At 41.8% G+C, this 20122-nt stretch overlaps 1 protein-coding gene across 4 annotated transcripts in view; it reads left to right on the top strand.

The window, feature by feature from the left end:
* The window catches only part of LOC308093944 (solute carrier family 12 member 7-like), a 40121-nt gene that overhangs the window by 17467 nt on the left and 2532 nt on the right, over window positions 1–20122 (top strand). For 2 of the 4 annotated variants that reach the window (XM_080440353.1, XM_080440352.1), the window contains exons 4-25: window positions 874–1020; window positions 1438–1492; window positions 2302–2432; window positions 3173–3309; window positions 3622–3726; window positions 4222–4433; window positions 4631–4798; window positions 5177–5275; window positions 5414–5471; window positions 7106–7280; window positions 8297–8415; window positions 8944–9042; window positions 9740–9859; window positions 9983–10087; window positions 10188–10356; window positions 11276–11471; window positions 13067–13236; window positions 13431–13562; window positions 14097–14204; window positions 17839–18008; window positions 18739–18753; window positions 19746–19879. In XM_080440353.1, the coding sequence (XP_080296479.1) occupies window positions 874–1020; window positions 1438–1492; window positions 2302–2432; window positions 3173–3309; window positions 3622–3726; window positions 4222–4433; window positions 4631–4798; window positions 5177–5275; window positions 5414–5471; window positions 7106–7280; window positions 8297–8415; window positions 8944–9042; window positions 9740–9859; window positions 9983–10087; window positions 10188–10356; window positions 11276–11471; window positions 13067–13236; window positions 13431–13562; window positions 14097–14204; window positions 17839–18008; window positions 18739–18753; window positions 19746–19879 (2824 nt within the window). Of the gene's footprint in view, window positions 1–873; window positions 1021–1437; window positions 1493–2301; window positions 2433–3172; window positions 3310–3621; window positions 3727–4221; window positions 4434–4630; window positions 4799–5176; window positions 5276–5413; window positions 5472–7105; window positions 7281–8296; window positions 8416–8943; window positions 9043–9739; window positions 9860–9982; window positions 10088–10187; window positions 10357–11275; window positions 11472–13066; window positions 13237–13430; window positions 13563–14096; window positions 14205–16243; window positions 16535–17838; window positions 18009–18738; window positions 18754–19745; window positions 19880–20122 lie in introns of those variants that run through there. The other 2 variants (XM_080440354.1, XM_080440355.1) reach the window with 2 other exon arrangements.

Genomic DNA, 20122 nt, shown 5'->3' with positions numbered 1-20122 from the left:
AGCTCCAAGAGAGCTGCAGCATTTGTTTCATAAACAAGAGAAAAAGAAATGTAAAAAGTGACTGCAGTGAAGGGCTGTTCTATGACCGTGTGTAACTGTAGGCTGCATTAATGAAAGAAACTTCAGGGAGAACGTTCACTTTTACATTCAGCTTATGTGTGTGTGCATGCGTGTTTGTGCGAGTGGGTGCATGAAACATAATTATGAAGGCCCACATAGTTACAGGGTATGATTCAGCAGCTGACTAACACTACTATTTAAAGAAGAAAAACCTGCAGATTTGGAATTGTAATGTACCTATTTTCACTTCTCAGTGGCTGTTAACTCTCTCAGTGCCACGCCCCGAGATATCCCGAGTTTTTCCCGAGTACCCTCCGTGCCAGCACGAGAAATCCCGAGTTTTTACTTTTGACTGTGGTCGCGCTATTCTGTTTATTTTTCATGATCACTTTCGCTTCCTGACTCCTTCAGACTCATTGGGTTCCGGTTTCATGACGCAGATTCCGTTTCCGGTTCTCATTTTTTTCCCGCGGTCATTTTTGGCCAGAATAGGGAAAGTCACGTTTTTTTTGGCAAATTGCTGGCACTGGGGGAGTACTTTATGAAAAAACTCTTGGCACTGAGAGAGTTAAGGAACTATTTAAAAAAAAATGTTTCTAATTTCCATATAGTAAGACATTTTCTAGTAAAATATGCCTAAACTCACATAACCAAAAATGTCAACAACGTGTATAACACAGGCTTAGTTTATCATTGACTAAATTTAAACGTGTTCCTCAACCCACATGTCATTTGATCAGTGGCGTCTGTTTGATTTAATGTCATTAATTGTCTTTCTGGAGTTAATTGTAATCTCTCTTCTTTCATCCCCAGGGTCCCCAGATGGGTACATTCATTGGGGTGTACCTGCCATGCATGCAGAACATCTTGGGGGTGATCTTGTTCCTGCGTCTCACCTGGATCGTGGGCACAGCGGGCATCATGGGCTCGCTCGCCATCGTCCTGATGTGCTGCGCCTGTGTGAGTACAGACACAAACCCTCCTCCAACCTGTGGTCATGATGACCCTTTTGAAGGGTGCTGCAGTCAAAAGATCTGCCTCAGAAAAAGTAATCTAAAGCAGAATCAGAAACATTTAATTTTGCTTGCTTTGGTACAAGTGCTGCAACAGGCCGCCATTAATATAGGACTGCTGGTAAAGAACATGATTGAACAATTATATTTAGTACAATAGGACGTTGCAGGTCAAGCATACTTGAAGATAGAATACTTCTAAAGGAGAGACCATAAGTCAAGATATGGCAGAACATTAACTCATGTCACACACACACACACACACACACACACACACACACACACACACACAGACACACACACACACAAACACTCTCGTTCTACCCATTGTTTAATGAAATGATTTACTCTTTTCCTTGTGTAGACCATGTTAACTGCCATATCCATGAGCGCCATAGCAACCAATGGAGTTGTGCCAGGTATGTTTTGATTGTTTACCCATTGGTCACATGTATGCAGGATAATCTTGTTTTAGACTGCCAATTTCCTTTATTACCATAACCACGTTTAAAATAAGAATTTAATACATTAAATGTCAATACGAAGCAACTGAAAAACATTTTTTTTATAATGGTAATGGATGGTCCAACCAAGCAACAGCAACCAAAGCGGGGACCACGGGCGGGACTTGACAAAGGGTCAATTGTGACTGGTGGAATGAATTGGGGTTTTAGATGAAGTAAACCCAGATTTAAATGACCATACTGGGCCCATTGACTACTCATCTTACATTTATAATACATTACATTACTGTTGACCACTCTTTTAACAGCAATATAAAAGGTACCAATTTAGAACATTTTAAACAAAACGCCACTTTGACGTGCTTGGTGTGTGAGTAAAGGATGTAGGGTAAGGGATGCTCCCTATTCTGGAGAGACGGAGGATATTTTCTTGGTTTTGGTCCTTCTGAGATGACATGCACTGAGGTTGAACGCATCCCTATTTGGCTGTTATTATTGTCCCTCTGCAAGCATCTGGACATAAGAAACTAAATATGTTTTGGGGCTTTTTCTGCCTTTATTGATAGTGGTAATGGATAGTGGTAGATGGGACAGGAAACAGGGAGAGAGAGATGGGGAGAGACAGGCTACATTAGAGGCTACTTAGGCTACATTAGAGCCTAAGTGCCCGGACCGCTAGGCCAGCTGCCCGGGTCTAAGAAATTAATTACATGTAAAGGAATCCCTGTTGTGCAGTTTTCAAACATGACCCATGTTCTCCCTAGCTGGTGGCTCCTACTACATGATCTCCAGATCTTTGGGTCCAGAGTTTGGAGGAGCAGTAGGACTGTGTTTCTACCTTGGAACCACCTTCGCTGGATCCATGTACATACTGGGCACCATAGAGATACTACTGGTATGTTGGTACTGAGCAATCTAAGCTGCAGAACAAACAATACAGGGAGTGTTTTATTATAATTATGATGATAAACTTTATACAGCACTTTAATAAACACAGCTACAGTGTCTTATCTCTTCAGAAAGTAATGTTCTGTTATTTTATGCTACAGACAGTTCATATCCAGGTTAGTTAACACACCTGTGTGTAAAGCATATACAGTAATGCTTAATTTATAATGCTCGGGTGTGCAAAAAGTCAAGAAAACAAAGTGCTTTACATAACACTCAAGAACAAATAAAAGAAAATAATATACTGTATATCAAATATCCTTCTGTAATTTCATGAAATTTCAGCGTGTGAGTGAGTGTGTCCCCTGCATATCTTGAGAACCGCCTGACCGATCGACCTCAGGGAGCGATGCTCTGTGTGGGAAGTCGGTCGGTTGTCCAAAAAATATCCCCACACAGCCACTGAAGAACATGTGAAAATAAATACTAAAAGAACTGAGTAGTTCCAAGTGCAGTTTGTGTTTATAGAGATTTATAGAAAGTTGTGGAATGCACTGTTGCATACGTAATTGTCCTCATTTCTTTGAAAATCAGTTCTTGTCAGCAAGCAGCACTGTCATACTATGTACATTAATAGGCTTCACTCTTGAATTACTACTAATTCTTCTTCCTCCTCTGTCTCTCTCTGTCTCTCTGTCTCTCTGTCTCTCTGTCTCTCTCACTCTCTCTCCTTTTCCTCTCTCATAGACATACATCGTTCCTAACGCAGCGATATTTGAAGCGGAGAGGAAGGAAGACGAGAATCTAGCGATGCTTAACAACATGCGTGTCTACGGTACCTGCTGCTTGGCCCTCATGGCACTGGTGGTGTTCATAGGGGTGAAGTGAGTATGCACATATGCACCCACTCATGTACACACACACACTTGAAAAAATTATTTATGTCCACATAAACAGAAGTACAAGAATGCCTTGTACAAAGGACACACACACACACACACACACACACACACACACACACACACACACACACACACACACACACACACACACACACACACACACACACACACACACACACACACACACACACACACACACACACACACACAACCACTCACACATGTACACACACAACCACTCACACATGTACACACACACCCAGGTGATCCTAATCCCTCTCCTCCGGTGCACAGGTATGTGAACAAGCTTGCCCTGGTGTTTCTGTCATGCGTGGTTTTGTCCATCATGGCCATCTATGCAGGCGCCATCAAGACGGCCATTGAGCCGCCAAACTTCCCGTGAGTCCAACACCCACACAGTACACAACCTGCACATTCATCCATCAGAACATGAAGTTCAGTTGTTTGATTCCAAACCTCTACAGAGTAATGCTAGATAAACCGCCAGTCGACTATTTACACACGGTGGTCATTTTGCTTTTTTTAAATAATCAACCAACAATGCCAGAACTCTGGCTTATTTGGTTGTAAAAGTGCTTAATTGACCACCGGTGACTAGTACTAATTCTGGGTCATGATACATGACACACATCCTCATGACACAAATCATCCTCTGACATTCATCAACATTTGTCTTGGTCGGTATTACTGTGACAAAGAACGCATAATGTGCACTTGACAGTGTGCTTAAATTATACTCCATCGTATGATGTACAAGCTCATATCGCAACTCATTGTGAGCTTGTAGATCAGCTATTTTCAAGAGAGGCATTACACTGCCTGTTGTTGCCGTGCATTGGTTTGCATTATAACCAAATATCCTGTCCTTTACAGCATCTGTCTGTTGGGAAACCGCTCTCTCAAGAACCAAGACTTTGGAAAGTGCCTTAAGGTGGAGGTGGTGAATAATGAAACCCTCACTACAGATCTCTGGGGTCTGTTCTGCGAGAACAGGCACCTCAACAGCAGCTGTGACCCCTACTTCCAGTTGAACAATGTCACAGAGATCCAGGGCATACCTGGCCTACTGAGTGGGGTTATTAAAGGTCTGTCTGTCTGTCTGTCTGTCTGTCTGTCTGTCTGTCTGTCTGTCTGTCTGTCTGTTTGGTTTGTTGATTGATCAACCTATTGAGTTGATTGACCATTTTCTGTGTACCAATTCACTAATATGCACCAGTGTGCCAGTTTACCCAAGAAAGTCAGAGGTAGAGAGAGTGTGATGCATGTGATGTGTCTCCTACAGACAACTTGTGGGGGGACTATGGTCCAGCTGGCATATTGGTAGAGAAGAAAAGTCAGCCATCTGTACCAGTGCAGGATAACTCCAGAGACATGGACTACCCCTATGTTTTCAATGATATTGGAACCTACTTCACTCTACTGGTGGGGATATACTTCCCCTCTGTCACAGGTAACTTCTATTCTATTCTGTTCTGTTCTATTCTAGTTAGTTAAAGTGTTTGAAAGTTATTCTATTTAATAAAAACTATGTAATCCCCTTTAGTTGTTTTGGGGGTATTTGACACTTTCGTTTGCACGAACGTGAAATTTGTCCTTTGCAGTTACCTATCCGAACTATTAGGAGCAGTGGGGAAATGGCATTAATACAGCTCCTGGGAAGCAGTTAGGGGTTAAGTGGTGTTCATTGGATACTTAGACTGGGCGTGCTGGGGGCGAACCGCTGACCTTCTGATTAACCAGCGGCCTTTATACCCACTCACTCAGCTACTGCCGTCATTGACTTGTGATTTGTGTGTGTGTGTGTGTGCGCGTGCGTGTGTTTTTCTAGGTATAATGGCTGGTTCCAACAGGTCAGGTGATCTGAGAGATGCCCAGAGGTCTATTCCTATAGGGACTATAATGGCCATCGCCACCACCTCCTTCATCTGTATCCTCCGCGTGTGTGCGCGTGTGTGTGGGCGTGTGTGTGTGGGCGTGTGTGTGTGTGTGTGTGTGTGAGAGCCTCTGCGTAACACAGTGTATTGTATACAGTATATATTTCTTTCTTAACTGTAACTTCTTGTAGATATCTCCTGTGTGGTGCTGTTCGGGGCTTGTATTGAAGGAGTGGTGTTAAGAGACAAGTAAGTGAGAGCTTTAAACATAACCTCTGTGCTTTCACACTTTGGTCGAACGACCAAAACGACATTGATACTTTTTTCAGTTGAAAGTACATTGTTTTGTCGTACAACTGAAAGTCCCAAAAAACATTCCGCTGCTTGTACTTGTATAAGTCAGTGACAAATAAAACCTTCTCGATTCTTAATTATTGACACAACACGGTTGTTTGATGAAGTATGAATTTGCCTTAACCCTGTGAGAGCCGTTATTAAATGACATTCAGAGAAGAGGCCGCCATTTCAATGCATTCGGTCAATTACTCCGTTACACCAAATAGTCTGCATGTATGTAGTCTGACTTTATCCAAAGCACTTTAATATTCACCCATTCACTAACCTGCTCATCGGGAGGGGTTAGCGGTTCAGTGCCTTGCTCAAGGACACTTTGACACAAGAAGCCAGGAGAAGTTGGGTATCGAACCGGAACCTTCTGGTTCCTAGAAATCCGCTTTATTACCTCCTGAGCCACTGCTGCCCCCTCTTTATGTTTTCTATTGCATCCTCTACATGCATCCTTGTTTTCTGCATTTCTGGGACAGAAGCTCTGTTGCCACATACCTTAGATGTTCAAAGTCCTCTATCTGGTTTATGAGGATCTGAAATAGACAGGAAGCATAAAATAACCCATTATACTGCAAAATGAGTCCAGCTGGAGTCATATTTAGCTTTTAGTAATATAACATATTGTGTTTGTACATAAACGATACTGTCACCATGAGTTGAATTGGCACATGATAAAAGCAATTGTGAATGAGATCTATCTCACAGTATGCACATTGACAGTCATGTGGACATAATATGTGCATGGATATGTCGATACTCATATACATTACCCTTATGTGTTTTGTATGTACGGTATGAAATGTGAGGTTGAGTTAGAAGTTAGTTTATTGTGATTATTAGTGATTCTTCATAATAAAAGTATACAATGTGCCTAAGTCTCAACCATCCATCATGATAACATAGGTTAATGTAGGTTATGGTTAATGCTGCATATGGTTCCAGTGGTGAGCAGCTTCTATGGCATCAATGGTCACATGGGTTTGGCTGTGATGATATGTATGTCAATGAACAAAGTGACACAGACAAACAGACAGACAGACACACACACACACACACACACACACACACACACACACACACACACACACACACACACACACACACACCACACACACACACACACACACACACACACACACACACACACTTCAGTACATCCCTGAGACTGTAATAAGATTAACATTGTATAACCAGACAAGCTGGGTTGGATTATCCCAGGTTATATAGAGTTCACAACAATTATCATTTGATTGATTGATTGCTTGACATTTTTATTGACAAAAATGTAGCTGTACATATCTGTCAAAAGGATAAAACATAATCGTCTCAAATTTGCTTTCACACACAAAATCATAACAGGTTTTCTCTTTGTGAATAAAGGAATAAGGAATAAGAACATCTGAATTAAATCGGATAAATGGCAGCCAAATCGTCATAATTATGTTATAATATTTTCAGTCTATTGCCTATAGATGACTTATCGTCTTATTGTGTGTGTGCGTGCGTCTGTGCCTGTGTGTCTGTGTGTGTTCCAGATTTGGTGACTCGGTAAAGAAGAACCTTGTGATTGGAACGTTAGCCTGGCCATCACCCTGGGTGATTGTGATTGGCTCATTCTTCTCCTGTTGTGGGGCGGGGCTTCAGAGCCTTACTGGCGCCCCCCGACTACTGCAGGCTATAGCACGTGATGGCATTGTCCCATTTTTACAGGTGCGTGTCTGTCTGTCTATGTGATGAGTGTGTATGTTACTTACATGTAAGCCGGACAACTCTTTGACTGCCAGAGTATTTTCATAAAGTACTCCCCCATTGCCAGCAATTTTCGTGTTTTTTTTATTTTTATATTTTGAAAATTTTCATGAAAATAATTGATCAGACTGTTTTTTAAAGACGCCGCACAAATCCGCCACTAGAGAGCAGCACATGATAGCTTGATCAGCTCCTTGTGTCACTGTTACCCTTCTTGAGCGATTAGACAGGGAAAAACATGAAAACGGATGTGACGTCCTCCCAGATTGTTTTGATCGTCAAAATTACGATGTGACACACGACGGCGATGACTGATCGTCACCCAGACCATAGATTATAGAAGAGAAGCTGTCCGTTTGTCCGTTATACCGTGTGAAAACCCGTTTGTTTACCTATTTTGGACGAAAATGACCGGGGGAAAATAATCAAAAACCGGAAACGGAACCCAGGTCCTGAAACCGGATGCAGATATGGGTGAAGTAAGTGGAACTCGAGAATAACATTGAATTTTAAGCAGCATAGCGCGATCAGAGATTAAACAATGAACGCAAATCCAACGCGTCAAACGCGTCAATGGCGTGGGTGGATTAAGTAGTAATTGACGCGTTTTCGAGTCAATGGCGTTTATAGAACAGATTCTTTATTTATCACCACCAGGCCTCATTAGGAAAAGTTATTATTATTCATTCAACCTTTATTTATTTTGAGAATACATTGAGGGGAGTACCCTCATTTTCATTGATGTCGAGATTACAACAGGCAGATCAACAACACAACAAAATATTAAATATTAAATAAACAAGGCACATGTAGGAACTGCTTGGTATGGAAGATGGGAAGATGGAGGGTATGGGGTCGGGGGGGTGCGAGCTGGAGGGGAGGGTTGGTATGGGCCTACGGGAGGGCTTTCATGAACACTCAGGATTGCGCAGAGCACAAGTTAAATCCCACGCCCTTTCTCTCATTGTCTCTCTCAGGTGTTTGGACATGGGAAGGCTAACGGGGAGCCAACGTGGGCTCTGTTGCTGACTACCGGGATCTGTGAGATAGGAATCCTTATCGCTTCACTGGACGCTGTGGCGCCCATCCTTTCCATGTAAATGATTTATTCAAATGAAACTGAACCCCAGTCCACAATAATGATTCGCAATGCAACAAAGCTGTTGCAATATGGTGCAGAGAGAAATTTCCGGGTCAAGGCTGTTTCATTTGTAAAGCACATTTTAACAACAAGGCAATTCGATGTGCTTTACACAGAACATCAAGCAAAGGAAACACAATTATACAATAGCATATTATGCAATGGGCTGAATAATTGCACCGTTGCAGGTCGGTGCAGTTTTGGGATACTGTTGCAAGTGATTGCAAGTTGCAACTCGTTGCATCGGGAATCATTGGTGTGGACTAGCCTTACAATGAAAAGATGGAAGCTAACAGCTGCTATCACTGTACTGTTGATGGTTTCATTTACTTTTCTTCCCCTATCTATTAATCAATCTGGGGTGTGTGTGTGTGTGTGTGTGTGTGTGTGTGTGTGTGTGTGTGTGTGTGTGTGTGTGTGTGTGTGTGTGTGTGTGTGTGTGTGTGTGTGTGTGTGTGTGTGTGTGTGTGTGTGTGTTTTCAGGTTCTTCCTGATGTGCTACCTGTTTGTTAATCTGGCCTGTGCTATTCAGACGTTGCTGCGGACACCAAACTGGAGACCTCGCTTCAAGTTCTATCACTGGTAGGTTGAGCTTCGTAACATGTTCACTCTCTACACCAGGGGTAGGTAACCTTAGGCACGGGTGCCAACATTGGTACAGGGGAGGGTGATCACTGGCATAAGTGTGAGAGAGAGGATTATTTAAAAATTTTAATGTCACATCTGTGTGCAAATTACATCCTGCACATAATTCTACATTCATTCAAACTCTGAACTCTGACTGGGGAGGGAGTCTGGGAGATAGGTGGGTTATTGCTCTGAGACTAATCAGTACAATGTCCTGATGTTAAAGAAAATATTTCAAAAGAAGAAGAAAAGTCATGAATGTGGGAATCAAAATCTGTTGGAAATATTTTATTTTGATGTGGTGTCATAATAAAATGTAATGTTGATATGGTACATTGACTATCAAGAAAATAAAAGCATGGCACTTCATGTCAAAAAGGTTGCCGACCCCTGCTCTACACTGTTACTCAAAATAGATTTGAGTTTAATTTATTCAAATAAAAACAAACAAAGGCTTTAATGTAAGTGCAACATTCCAACCACAGACCAAACTAGCAGCATCCTCCTCCTAGTTTGTCATACTTACTAGTGTGAACATTTATGTTTCAATTTGTTTGTTATAAATTATTATTTGATAACTATGACAATCTGTCGGTTAAGTTATAGCTGTGCACAGTCAACCTGAAGCTTTGTGTGTGTGCTTTTTCCGTAGGACTTTGTCCTTCCTGGGCATGAGCCTGTGTCTCTCCCTCATGTTCATCTCGTCTTGGTACTACGCCTTGGTTGCCATGATGATAGCAAGCTGTATATACAAGTATATTGAGTACAGAGGGTGAGTTTTGCTGGGTATTGTACTGCTGTAGATACTATTGGAGATGTGAGCCAGTGCTAGTAGATCAGTAGTCACATTTTGTCGAAAGATGGGTGAATTATGAACCTGCACCTTCTGTCTCAGGGCCGAGAAGGCGTGGGGGGATGGCATCAGAGGCCTGTCTCTCAACGCAGCGCGCTATGCCCTTATACGCCTGGAGGAGGCCCAACCGCACACCAAGAACTGGAGGTCAGTTTGTGTGTGTGTGTGTGTGTGTGTGTGTGTGTGTATAGTTGATTTATAGTTGAACATTATTATGATAGGTTTTCATTGTCTTTGTACCCTCCAGGCCCCAGCTGTTGGTGCTGTGTAAGCTGGACTCAGATATGGGTGTGAAGCATCCTCATCTCCTCTCCTTCACAACTCAGCTCAAAGCAGGAAAGGGACTGACCATAGTCTCCTCTGTCCTGGAGGGGACTTATATGACCAGAGGGAGCGACGCCAAGACTGGAGAACAGGTTAGTTTGATTGATTGATTGATTGATTGATTGATTGAATACTTTATTAGCATTTTGAAACACTACAGTGGTACAGCAAACACTATGCCAAAAGGATAACACAAAAAAAGCCCCGGGAGTGGGGCTTGTTTCTATTGTGGTCCATATACAGTAGTAGGATTGATGGATTGATGGATTGATGGATGGATGGATGAGCTCATTATCTCAGGCTTGTACTGAATCAACTTAAAGCTGTCATACAATTAAATGCATGCATTGTAACTAGCAGTGGGATTGCAGCCCCGATTGACAGGAGAAAGTGAAGCACAGTTTGTACCACTATCGTCACATGGATACTCCCAGTGAAGGTGCAGCCAGTGAATGTAAATATGAACTCTAGTGTCTACATCATAAAAGGAGACCTGACCCTCCTCATAATCCAGAAACAGTTCCACTTTCTGGAGCTAATTTCTGAGAGGGAGCTGGAGGACAGTAGGGTCAGCAACAGCTTTTCTTTTCACTGGATTTCATCCTTTTAAGTCAGTCCTCCTGTAAGATATTTATGAATCATTATATGTTTACTTCTTAATGTCAAGAAAAACATCTGTCATGATAATAAAGACCTCAAATAGGCCCTATGTTGAGCTGGGTCTTTTGAATGGCCTAAGAGTGTCTTTTTATTTATTGTTTTGTTTTCCTCCTCTCCACACCCCACCCCCTTCCTCACTTTTCCTCTTTCCTCCTCCACCCCCTGCTCCCTCTCCTTTCTCTTCTTTCCCCTTCTATCGCCCCTTGCCTCCTGTCATCTTTGTCTCCTCTCCCCTTGCTCCTTTCCCTCAAAGCTGCCCAACTCTACCTCTTCTCCATCCTCCCTAAATGTCTTTCCCTTCTCTTAATTTTTTTTCTCACCAGTTTCTTTTGTTCTTCTGTTTCCCTCCAGAACCTGAAGGCGGCCATGGCTGCAGAGCGCACTAAAGGATTCTGCCATGTGGTGGTTTCATCCAACCTGCGAGATGGCTTCTCTCACCTCATCCAGTCAGCAGGCCTTGGAGGAATGAAGCACAACTCTGTGCTGATGGCATGGCCAGCAGGCTGGAGGCAGGCCCAGGACACCTACCCCTGGAAAAACTTTATAGGTTTGTTTCTTTAAAAAAAAAATGTTTTAGTTGATTTTCAACATTCAAAACATTTCATTGCCCCATGCCTCCCCCCAGAACAAATACAAGTTCATTATTATTCTCTCTCTTTGTCTTTTGTTCTATCAAATCATCATACCCTCAGTTATTTTCCATGAAAAAAAGGGGAAAAAGAAATAATAATAATACATATACTGTATGTACATAACAAAAAACAGCTACAATAGAAACTAGAAAAGGCACAGGTCTCCGCCAGGTCAGGTAGGTTATTGTGGCCTCCTGGTGGCGCTATAATAGGCCAATGTGAAAAGGGTGCCATTTCTTCTTAGGCCTTGCACGGCAATCGGACACTGCATTCATGATTTGAGGCATTTTGTTAAAAAAATGTGTTTTGCTAAATTGGACCTGCTGGTGGCGCTACAGTATAACAGGCCCATGTTAAAAGGGTGGCATTTGCTCCTCAACATAGTGTGAATGAGCGTGCAAAGTTTGACCGCAATCGGATGCTGCATTCATGATTTGCGGCATTTTGTTCAAAACAAGCCACTACTGCAAACTTTAGATGTCAATCTTAGCCAATCAGGATGGAATATGAAATATCAAATACATCCGTCTTGATCACATGACTATAGAGATCATGTGTACCGATTTGCGTGAAATTTGGATCAAATCGGAAGGAGTAATATAAAAAATGTTTTACTTAAGTCGGCCTCCTGGTGGCGCTATAAAAGGCAGATGTGAAAAATGCAGGGCAAGGGTTTTTCCTTGACCTCTAGGGAGTGCGCTTACAAAGTTTTACACAGATCGGTGCAGTTATAGGTAAAAACACGAATCGGCCTGTTATAGCGCCACCATGAGGCTGATTTGAAAATTTTCAAGTGGCATTTCGTCCTCGGCATAGTGGGAATATGCGTGCAAAATTTCAAGGAAATTGCATGCTGTGTTCATGATTTGAGGCATTTTGTTCAAAACGGAGCACTCCTGCAAATTTTGGAAGCCATTTTTAGCCAATCAGGATGGAATATGAAAAATCTGAAAGACCCGTTTCGTTTAATGACTATAGAGATACTGTGTACCGATTTACGGGGTTTTTGTACAAGATCTGTAGGAGTACTGTCAAAAAATATGTTTTGCACAAATCGGCCTCCTGGTGGCGCTATAAATGGCCCATGTGAAAAATTTGGGGCAGAGGTTCTGCTGTGGCATCCAGGGAGTGTGTGTGCACAGTTTCACTGCGAGCAAGCAAACGGTGCCGGAGATTAGCTGTCCACAGACAGAATGACGGACGGACGGACACACACACGGACGGACGGACAGGGGGCAAAACATACTCTCTCGCCATGCCTTTCGGCCTGGCGGAGACAATAATAATAACAAATACATAGTTATTATGTCTAATCTAATCTACAAAAACACATATTTACTTTGCTCTTTTCTTGTATTCTTCAGTGAAGGAAGAGGTTTAAATATTTGTTCAAATATGTGTTTTGATCTTTTTGAGGTGGTTGTGGCTGCCAGAAATCTATCCTAAGACCCTTCCTTTGATTTCTTTCATTGGAATCCTTCCTTCCATTCTCTGTTATTGCTACTTCCAGAGACAATAAGAGAGACCACATCGGCACAACAAGCGCTGCTTGTTGCTAAGAACATTGACCGCTTCCCTGCCAGCCAAGAGCGCCTGAGGGAGGGAACGATAGATGTGTGGTGGATTGTACAGGACGGAGGACTGCTCATGCTGCTGCCCTTCCTGCTCACACAACACAAGGTGTGTGTGTGTGTGTGTGTGTGTGTGTGTGTGTGTGTGTGTGTGTGTGTGTGAGGGTGTGTGTGTAATTTGGCCTGTAGTTTTTAGTCTGAACTGGAAAACAAACTACAAAATCAGCCTAGGATTTCATCCACTTTCTCTCTTTTGTCACCCCCCCACACACACACACACACACACACACACACACACCCCAGACGTGGAGGAAGTGTAAGATGCGTATCTTCACCGTGGCGCAGATGAACGACAACTCCATCCAAATGAAGAAAGATCTCCAGATGTTCCTCTATCAGCTGCGTCTACCTGCAGAGGTGGAGGTGGTGGAGATGGTAAGGCTCTGTTCGACCGCATGTGTGTCACGCTGTGTGTGTGTTTGTGTGTCAAAGACACTCATTCCCATAAACGTGTCATTCATTCATCAAATTCATTCTCTACAACTTGAATTCACTCCCTTAACTATTTTAAACCTGGTGTCCCTATCTTGAGCCTATATCTTGGGTCGTCATATTTTCCAAACATTTTCAAAAATTTTGAAAATAGCCAATCTGCAAGCCAATCTGTGAGCTCGTAGATTGTCTATTTATGTCATTCATCATACGCGAAGTATGTAGGGCTTAAGTGAATAATAAGAGTGCATGAATTAATTCATCAAATCATTCACCTGATAAATGAATGGCTGACTTTTTTGTGTTATCCTTTTAGCTCAAATGCCTGACTGTACCTCGTGCTGTTTACATTTCTGTCTAATAAAAGTATTCAGGCATTTCTGTCTAATAAATTCTGTCTAATAAAGGCTGTGGTGCGATGGGGTATAAATTCAGCTTAGAAGCATGGTAATGTATTTCCGGTATGATCTCTTTCAGCATGACAGTGACATCTCAGCGTTCACCTATGAGAAGACTCTGGTCATGGAGCAGAGGTCTCAGATGCTCAAGCAGATGCAGCTGTCTCGTAATGAGAGGGAGAGAGAGGTAAACAGTATAACAATGAACAAACATGATGTATGCCAATGTACACATCACACATGCACACATGCAAGCACGCACGCAATGATCATATACATATAAGCAGCATGAAATTACTGAATACATTTTTTATATTAATTCTCACTTATAAAATAGTAGCTTTTCAAATATTCCATACAGATCATCAGGTAATTCTTAAAAGAAAAAGAAGGTACATATAGCGTTTTGCAAGGCTTTCCAAAATAAAATTTACTTCAATACTTAAAGGGATACTTCACTTTCGGCGGGGGGAAACATTTAAAAAATATATTAAAAATAAATGAAAAAAGTAATGGAAAATTCATGGCCCCCTCACGCATTAGAGTGTCCTACTAATGTGTGAGGGGGCCTTTATTTTGCCATAACTTCTTTCATTTTTTTTAAATATATTTTTTTAATGTTTATTTTATGTGAAAGTGAAATATCCCTTTAAGCAGCTAAAAACACTCATATTGTGAAATGGTCACCAGTCAACTATTTGCCTGTTTTTGAGTGGATTTGTACCCCCAGCCCAGTGGTGTGATCTAGTTTTTTTCGGAGGGTATACGATAATTATTCCCTGCGCGACATGCGCGATACGCTATCGCGTTTTCAATGGATGAAATGGTTATTAGACTGTATACGCTTTCCCCCAAAAAAATCTGCACTGTATACGGCGTATACACCGTACCACGGTAGAACACATCACTGCCCCAGCCTCTGCGGTGTTGGGCAGGCACTTTGCCACTGTGCCACCCGAACGCCTTATCTTTTGTACTTTTTTAGATATTAGCTTTTCATTGCCCAATCCCATTAGTTTCAATGGGGAAATGCAGTGGAGCCAGATGAAATCATAAGAACTTTGATTAATGTTCATAAACTCGCTATGGCCAATTTCTTTAGACTTTTAGACTTTCACACAAATCTCCTGAATGCTAAGATCAAATAACCAAGATGTGCAATGTATACTTTTTGCTTATGATAATTTCAACAGACCTATGTTCCTCCCACTAATTAAATGCACCTGCCACTTTCCCATGTGTAAAATTAGGTCGATTTCTTAAAGGTACAGTACACACAAAAGGTATTTCTACTAAGGTAGTTTTACTATAGAGTACCGAAGTCCTGACGTCACTTCCACTACCCCTTGGTCACGTTGTTATTCTTTGTTTTGGAATTCCCATAGGCAAATCTTCGATAGCGTCATATAAGGAAGAACTGTGTTCCAAAAAGAAATATTGGGAATTCCAATACAAAGAATAACGCTGTAACCCAGGGGGATAGCGCCCTCTAGCAGCAGTGATGTCAGACTTCGGTGCTCTATACTAGAAACCCCTGTTTTACCTTAGCAACATCGAATTTCACATTAGCAATGACCAATTTGACCTTAGCAACCACCGGTTTTACCCTAGCAACTGCATTTTAGACCCCAGCAACCACCTATTAGACCTGTGCAACCACCTGTTCTACCCTAGCAACCAATATACCTTAGTAACTGCCTATTGGTCCATAGCAACGACTGCTTTACCCTAGCAACGACTGCTTTACCCTAGCAACCACCTGTTTTACTCTAGCAACCTCCTTTTGGACCTTAGCAACCACTGTTTTATCTCAGCAACCACCTGTTTACCCTAAAAAACTACTTTTATAACACTACTTAACACTATCAATACTCTCAACACTACTAATAATTAACACTACTAATGCTTAACACTATGAACACTTGTAACACCCATAATAGACATTCCTAAACATTAATAATCAACACTCTTAATGCGAATAGTCAACATTATCACTACTAATAATGAACACTACCAACACTCTTAACACTAACACTAACATCAACACTGTTAATATTATTGATAATTATTATTATTAACACTACCAACATTCTAACTACTGCATACTACTGGCTACCAACATAGCAAGTCCACACTGTTTCTTCAGGAACAGTATTTTCTTTTTATTGACCTTTGAACTCTGCTCCCCACCTTGCTGCTTGAATTGTGGTTGGACATTGTGCTCAGATTCAAAGCATCACAGATGAATCGCGGAGCTCCATTAAGAGGAAGAGGTCATCAGACGTTGACATACCTACTCCCCCCAACACCCTGGAGGTCCCCAGGGTGTACGTACAGGAGGATGAGGTAGCCATGGCAACTAGACATCCCATAGTAGCTGACCATGATGCCATTGCTCCATCCTTACATCCATCCCTTCATTCTCACTCCTCATCATGGCTGCTAAGGACGATAGTTTCTTATTGTATCTATTGTTCTTTGAGCACAGACAGAGCCCTCTAATAATGGCGTTGACCATAAACAAACAGTGGCCATTTTGCAGCAAAATGGCCACTGTGTGTGAACGTGGTCAATCGTTTCTCAACCGAAACGGACATTAGTTGAGAAGCCATTAGAGCATTAGAGGGCGAAGCCTGTGTGTTACAGAACTGGAAAGTGACAAGGTGATGGACACATGTGGTAGACAGAGGACAGTGCCGTTGTGTGAAGCTGATCTGGGGAGTACAAAACACGCTCAGTCAGGCTGAATTCTAAGGTCCCTCAGTTGATGACACAGTCCTCTTCTTGTTAATCTGTCCAGCTTAGAGGACAAAAACTTTCCAGTTCTTGGCTCCTAGTTCAGAGTTCTTACCTCCATTTGCTGTCTTCCTTGTATCCATTGCGCCATTGTAGATGCTGACATGGTCTGACACACAGCAAATGAAAGCTGCTGCCAGAGGAAAACACTTACAAACTCTTCAGAAAGTATATTTAAATGCACAGCCAATATTCCATTAATTTCGTCAGTTAGATGAAAGCCATCGTATCCCTACTAAGATGCACAATGAGCACAAGCTCATTGTGCATCTTAGTAGGGATACGATGGCTTTGGCAGCAGCTTGTATACTAAGAGAGGAATATTTGGTCTTGTAGTGATGGTGATGGTAGAAGTAATAGTAGTAGTAGTTGCATAAGTAGTATTAGCATTAAGCAGTCACTTGCTGCCTTCCATTCACAAAGCTAGCTCATATTATTTGTATTCTTTTGCTGGGCACCTTTACTCCTTTCTTAATTTGCTGTGTGCTTGTTGTTGTTTGGTTTTTCGAAGGCTAGCTCGGTATGGAAAGAGAGTTTTCTGTCCCAGTCTCCATAGCAACCATCCCTCCATATCACTCTTACTGCCTTTGTTTGTCCTAAAAGCATCCACGGGATTTGTTTTCCACCTTGCTTGTAATTTTCCATCATGACTGTCTATGATCCCCAGTGAAGCTTTTGACCCTATTTGCCTGGGTTGCATTTTCCTGGTCACAGAAACAAATATTGTCGCTGTCGGTGAAAACCTTGTTTGCCCAAAACTGTTACTTTGCAGAAAATGGAAAAAAAGAACCCGTGTTCCAGTGGATCCAGTGTAAACATAAAAAGTTGAAATATGGAGATACAAGGTTTTTGACCGACAGCAACGATATATGAATATAGCGCTTCCAGAGCCTCGAATAGAAACGGTTTGACCAGACTGGCCAGTGGGCACTAGCGTTGCTGTGGTCAGATGGACAGCGTTTCACAGATCGGTTGGCATACAGCTGGCAGTTCACAGATGACATTGCCACCCTGTGTTCCGATAGGCCCAGCTGATCCATGACCGAAACACTGCGTCCCACTCAGCGATGAACGACAAGGCCGCAGCCACTCCAGATCGCGTCCACATGACCTGGACCAAAGACAAACTGATCAGCGAACGGAACAGGCACAGAGAGAGCAGCATGGTAGTTAAAGACATCTTCAGTATGAAACCGTAAGTACAAGTACTGTACGCTGTAAAAGTGTGGATTTAATTCTCAAAGTTACAAATGGATAAATAAACAGATTTTACCGTGTAGCTACTAGCTAATAAACAGTGTGTAAAGAATTATAGTATTGGATAGTAGTTTTAACAACAGCAATAATAATATAACTTCAAATTTATTTAGCACAGAATTGTACTGTAATTTCTACATCTTGCATCAACTTCATGAAAGCAAAATAGTCCCTTTCTAAATAATTTGTAAACTTCGAGTCACATTAACACACATTTTGCTTCATCCAGTACAACTTCCATAGGGCTACAGTGACCTCCCCTGGCGATTTTAAGAACTGTTGTGTAAAAATCTGCAGTCATTTCATTGTTGTGTTGGTGGTATAATTAATGTATCCCTAAATGTATTGTGTTCATCAGGTTGTGTGTGTGTTTTTGTTTTTTACAATTGTCTACTACATTACATTTAGCCGATAAAGATAGACCCTAAACAGAAAAAAAGAGAATATGAATGGGTCTGTGGAGCTGAAGAAAACCTTTACAAGAGATCTGTTGTTAAATTGGCCCTGCCATCCCTTCATGAGCGACTTATTTAGTGTTTATCATAAACTGAGACATTTTATGTACTGGTGCGATACCAGTATACCACAGATGTGCTCATAATTGTCGTTGATGGGCCTAGTTAGAACATCAATGGTAAGACGTTTTGTGCTTTGTTCCCCCTGTCTAGAGAGTGGGAGAATCTGTAAGTCACATTTCCCTTAACCTTTGTTATTTTGCATGAGCATGTCCTCTATCTGTCTATTTGTTAAGCCCGATATATACTTCAGAGTACGACGGTGTCACACGCCAAAAATAGCCTATCTATTAGCTCACAACCTGTGACGCGTTGTGAACTTATTATAAATCAGCTATTTTCAGTCTGCAACACCATCGTACAACAAAGAATAAAATTTGGTATTAGTGTGCTCGTAGTCGTAGACGCATGCGTGCACGTGCACATGCATGTGTGTTTGTGTGCATCACATTTCCATGTCTCTCCTGCCTTCCTAGCGCATGCCTTTGTAAAACCCTGTCATGAATGAAGTCTGCTTTATTGATTAGCCCCTACCTCTGCTTGCACATGACAGTTGAAGCTGTGTGTTTTCCAGATGATGATCAACCCTTTACACTGTAAAATCCCCAGTGTTAATCTAGAAGGGGGTGTACTGTAAGTGATATGTTTTTGTAAAAAACAAAAGTAACAGGGGTCTTCTCTCCAGCTCTTTAGTAAACAGAAAATATGTTTTCAGGTCAAGATACCAATTTTATTCAATCAAGAGAGAGAAGACTACAAAGATAACTTTATAGTGTTCCAGTTCCAGTTATATCTGCTAATTATTTTGTTTTTGTTTCATCACTTCCATTTTCACCTGACCTAAAATATATATTTTGTGTTCACTAAAGTACTGGTGAGACAGGGAGACCCTCAGACCCCTTGTTACTGAACAAACACTCTATAGCAATGATTACTATCGGAATATGGAGCTAATAAGCACTTAATTTAACAAGACATATCACTTAAACCCCCTTTAACTCTGAGAATCTCGGAGTTAGAAACCTCCAAGATCGTCATGTTTTCCCATTTTCACGTTCCTCCAGATTTCTTTCAGATTGTCGTGTCGATATTTATCCTCTTGCGTGTATGTAAACGGTTCAGTATTATTCACCGTCATGGATGCTGTTGGTTTCACATAGCAACCAGACCAATGTAAGGAGGATGCACACTGCGGTCAAGCTGAATGAAGTAATAGTCAACAAGTCCCAGACTGCACAGCTGGTCTTGCTCAACATGCCGGGACCACCAAAGAACAAGGGAGGGGACGAGAACTGTATCCTTATTCAATCAGTCAATCAATCAATCAGTCACCCAAACCATCAGGCGATCGGTTGTCTGTTATGTGCTTGTGCCCCTTCAAGGTACACTTTTACACTCTCACTTTTTGACTGTATACATGTATGTATGCTACACATAAAAAACAATTGTGCACCCGTGGTTGTGCTACTGATGGAAAGAGCAATAATAGCAAGGTTTATTTACTGCGTCGCTGTCTGCAGTCAGTAATGGAGCCACA

This window comes from Gymnoscopelus braueri, assembly GCF_963280865.1.
Source record: "Gymnoscopelus braueri genome assembly, chromosome: 10".
NCBI lineage: Eukaryota > Metazoa > Chordata > Actinopteri > Myctophiformes > Myctophidae > Gymnoscopelus > Gymnoscopelus braueri.
Note: the sequence above shows the minus strand (reverse complement) of the source record. Positions and strands in the feature narration are given on the sequence as shown.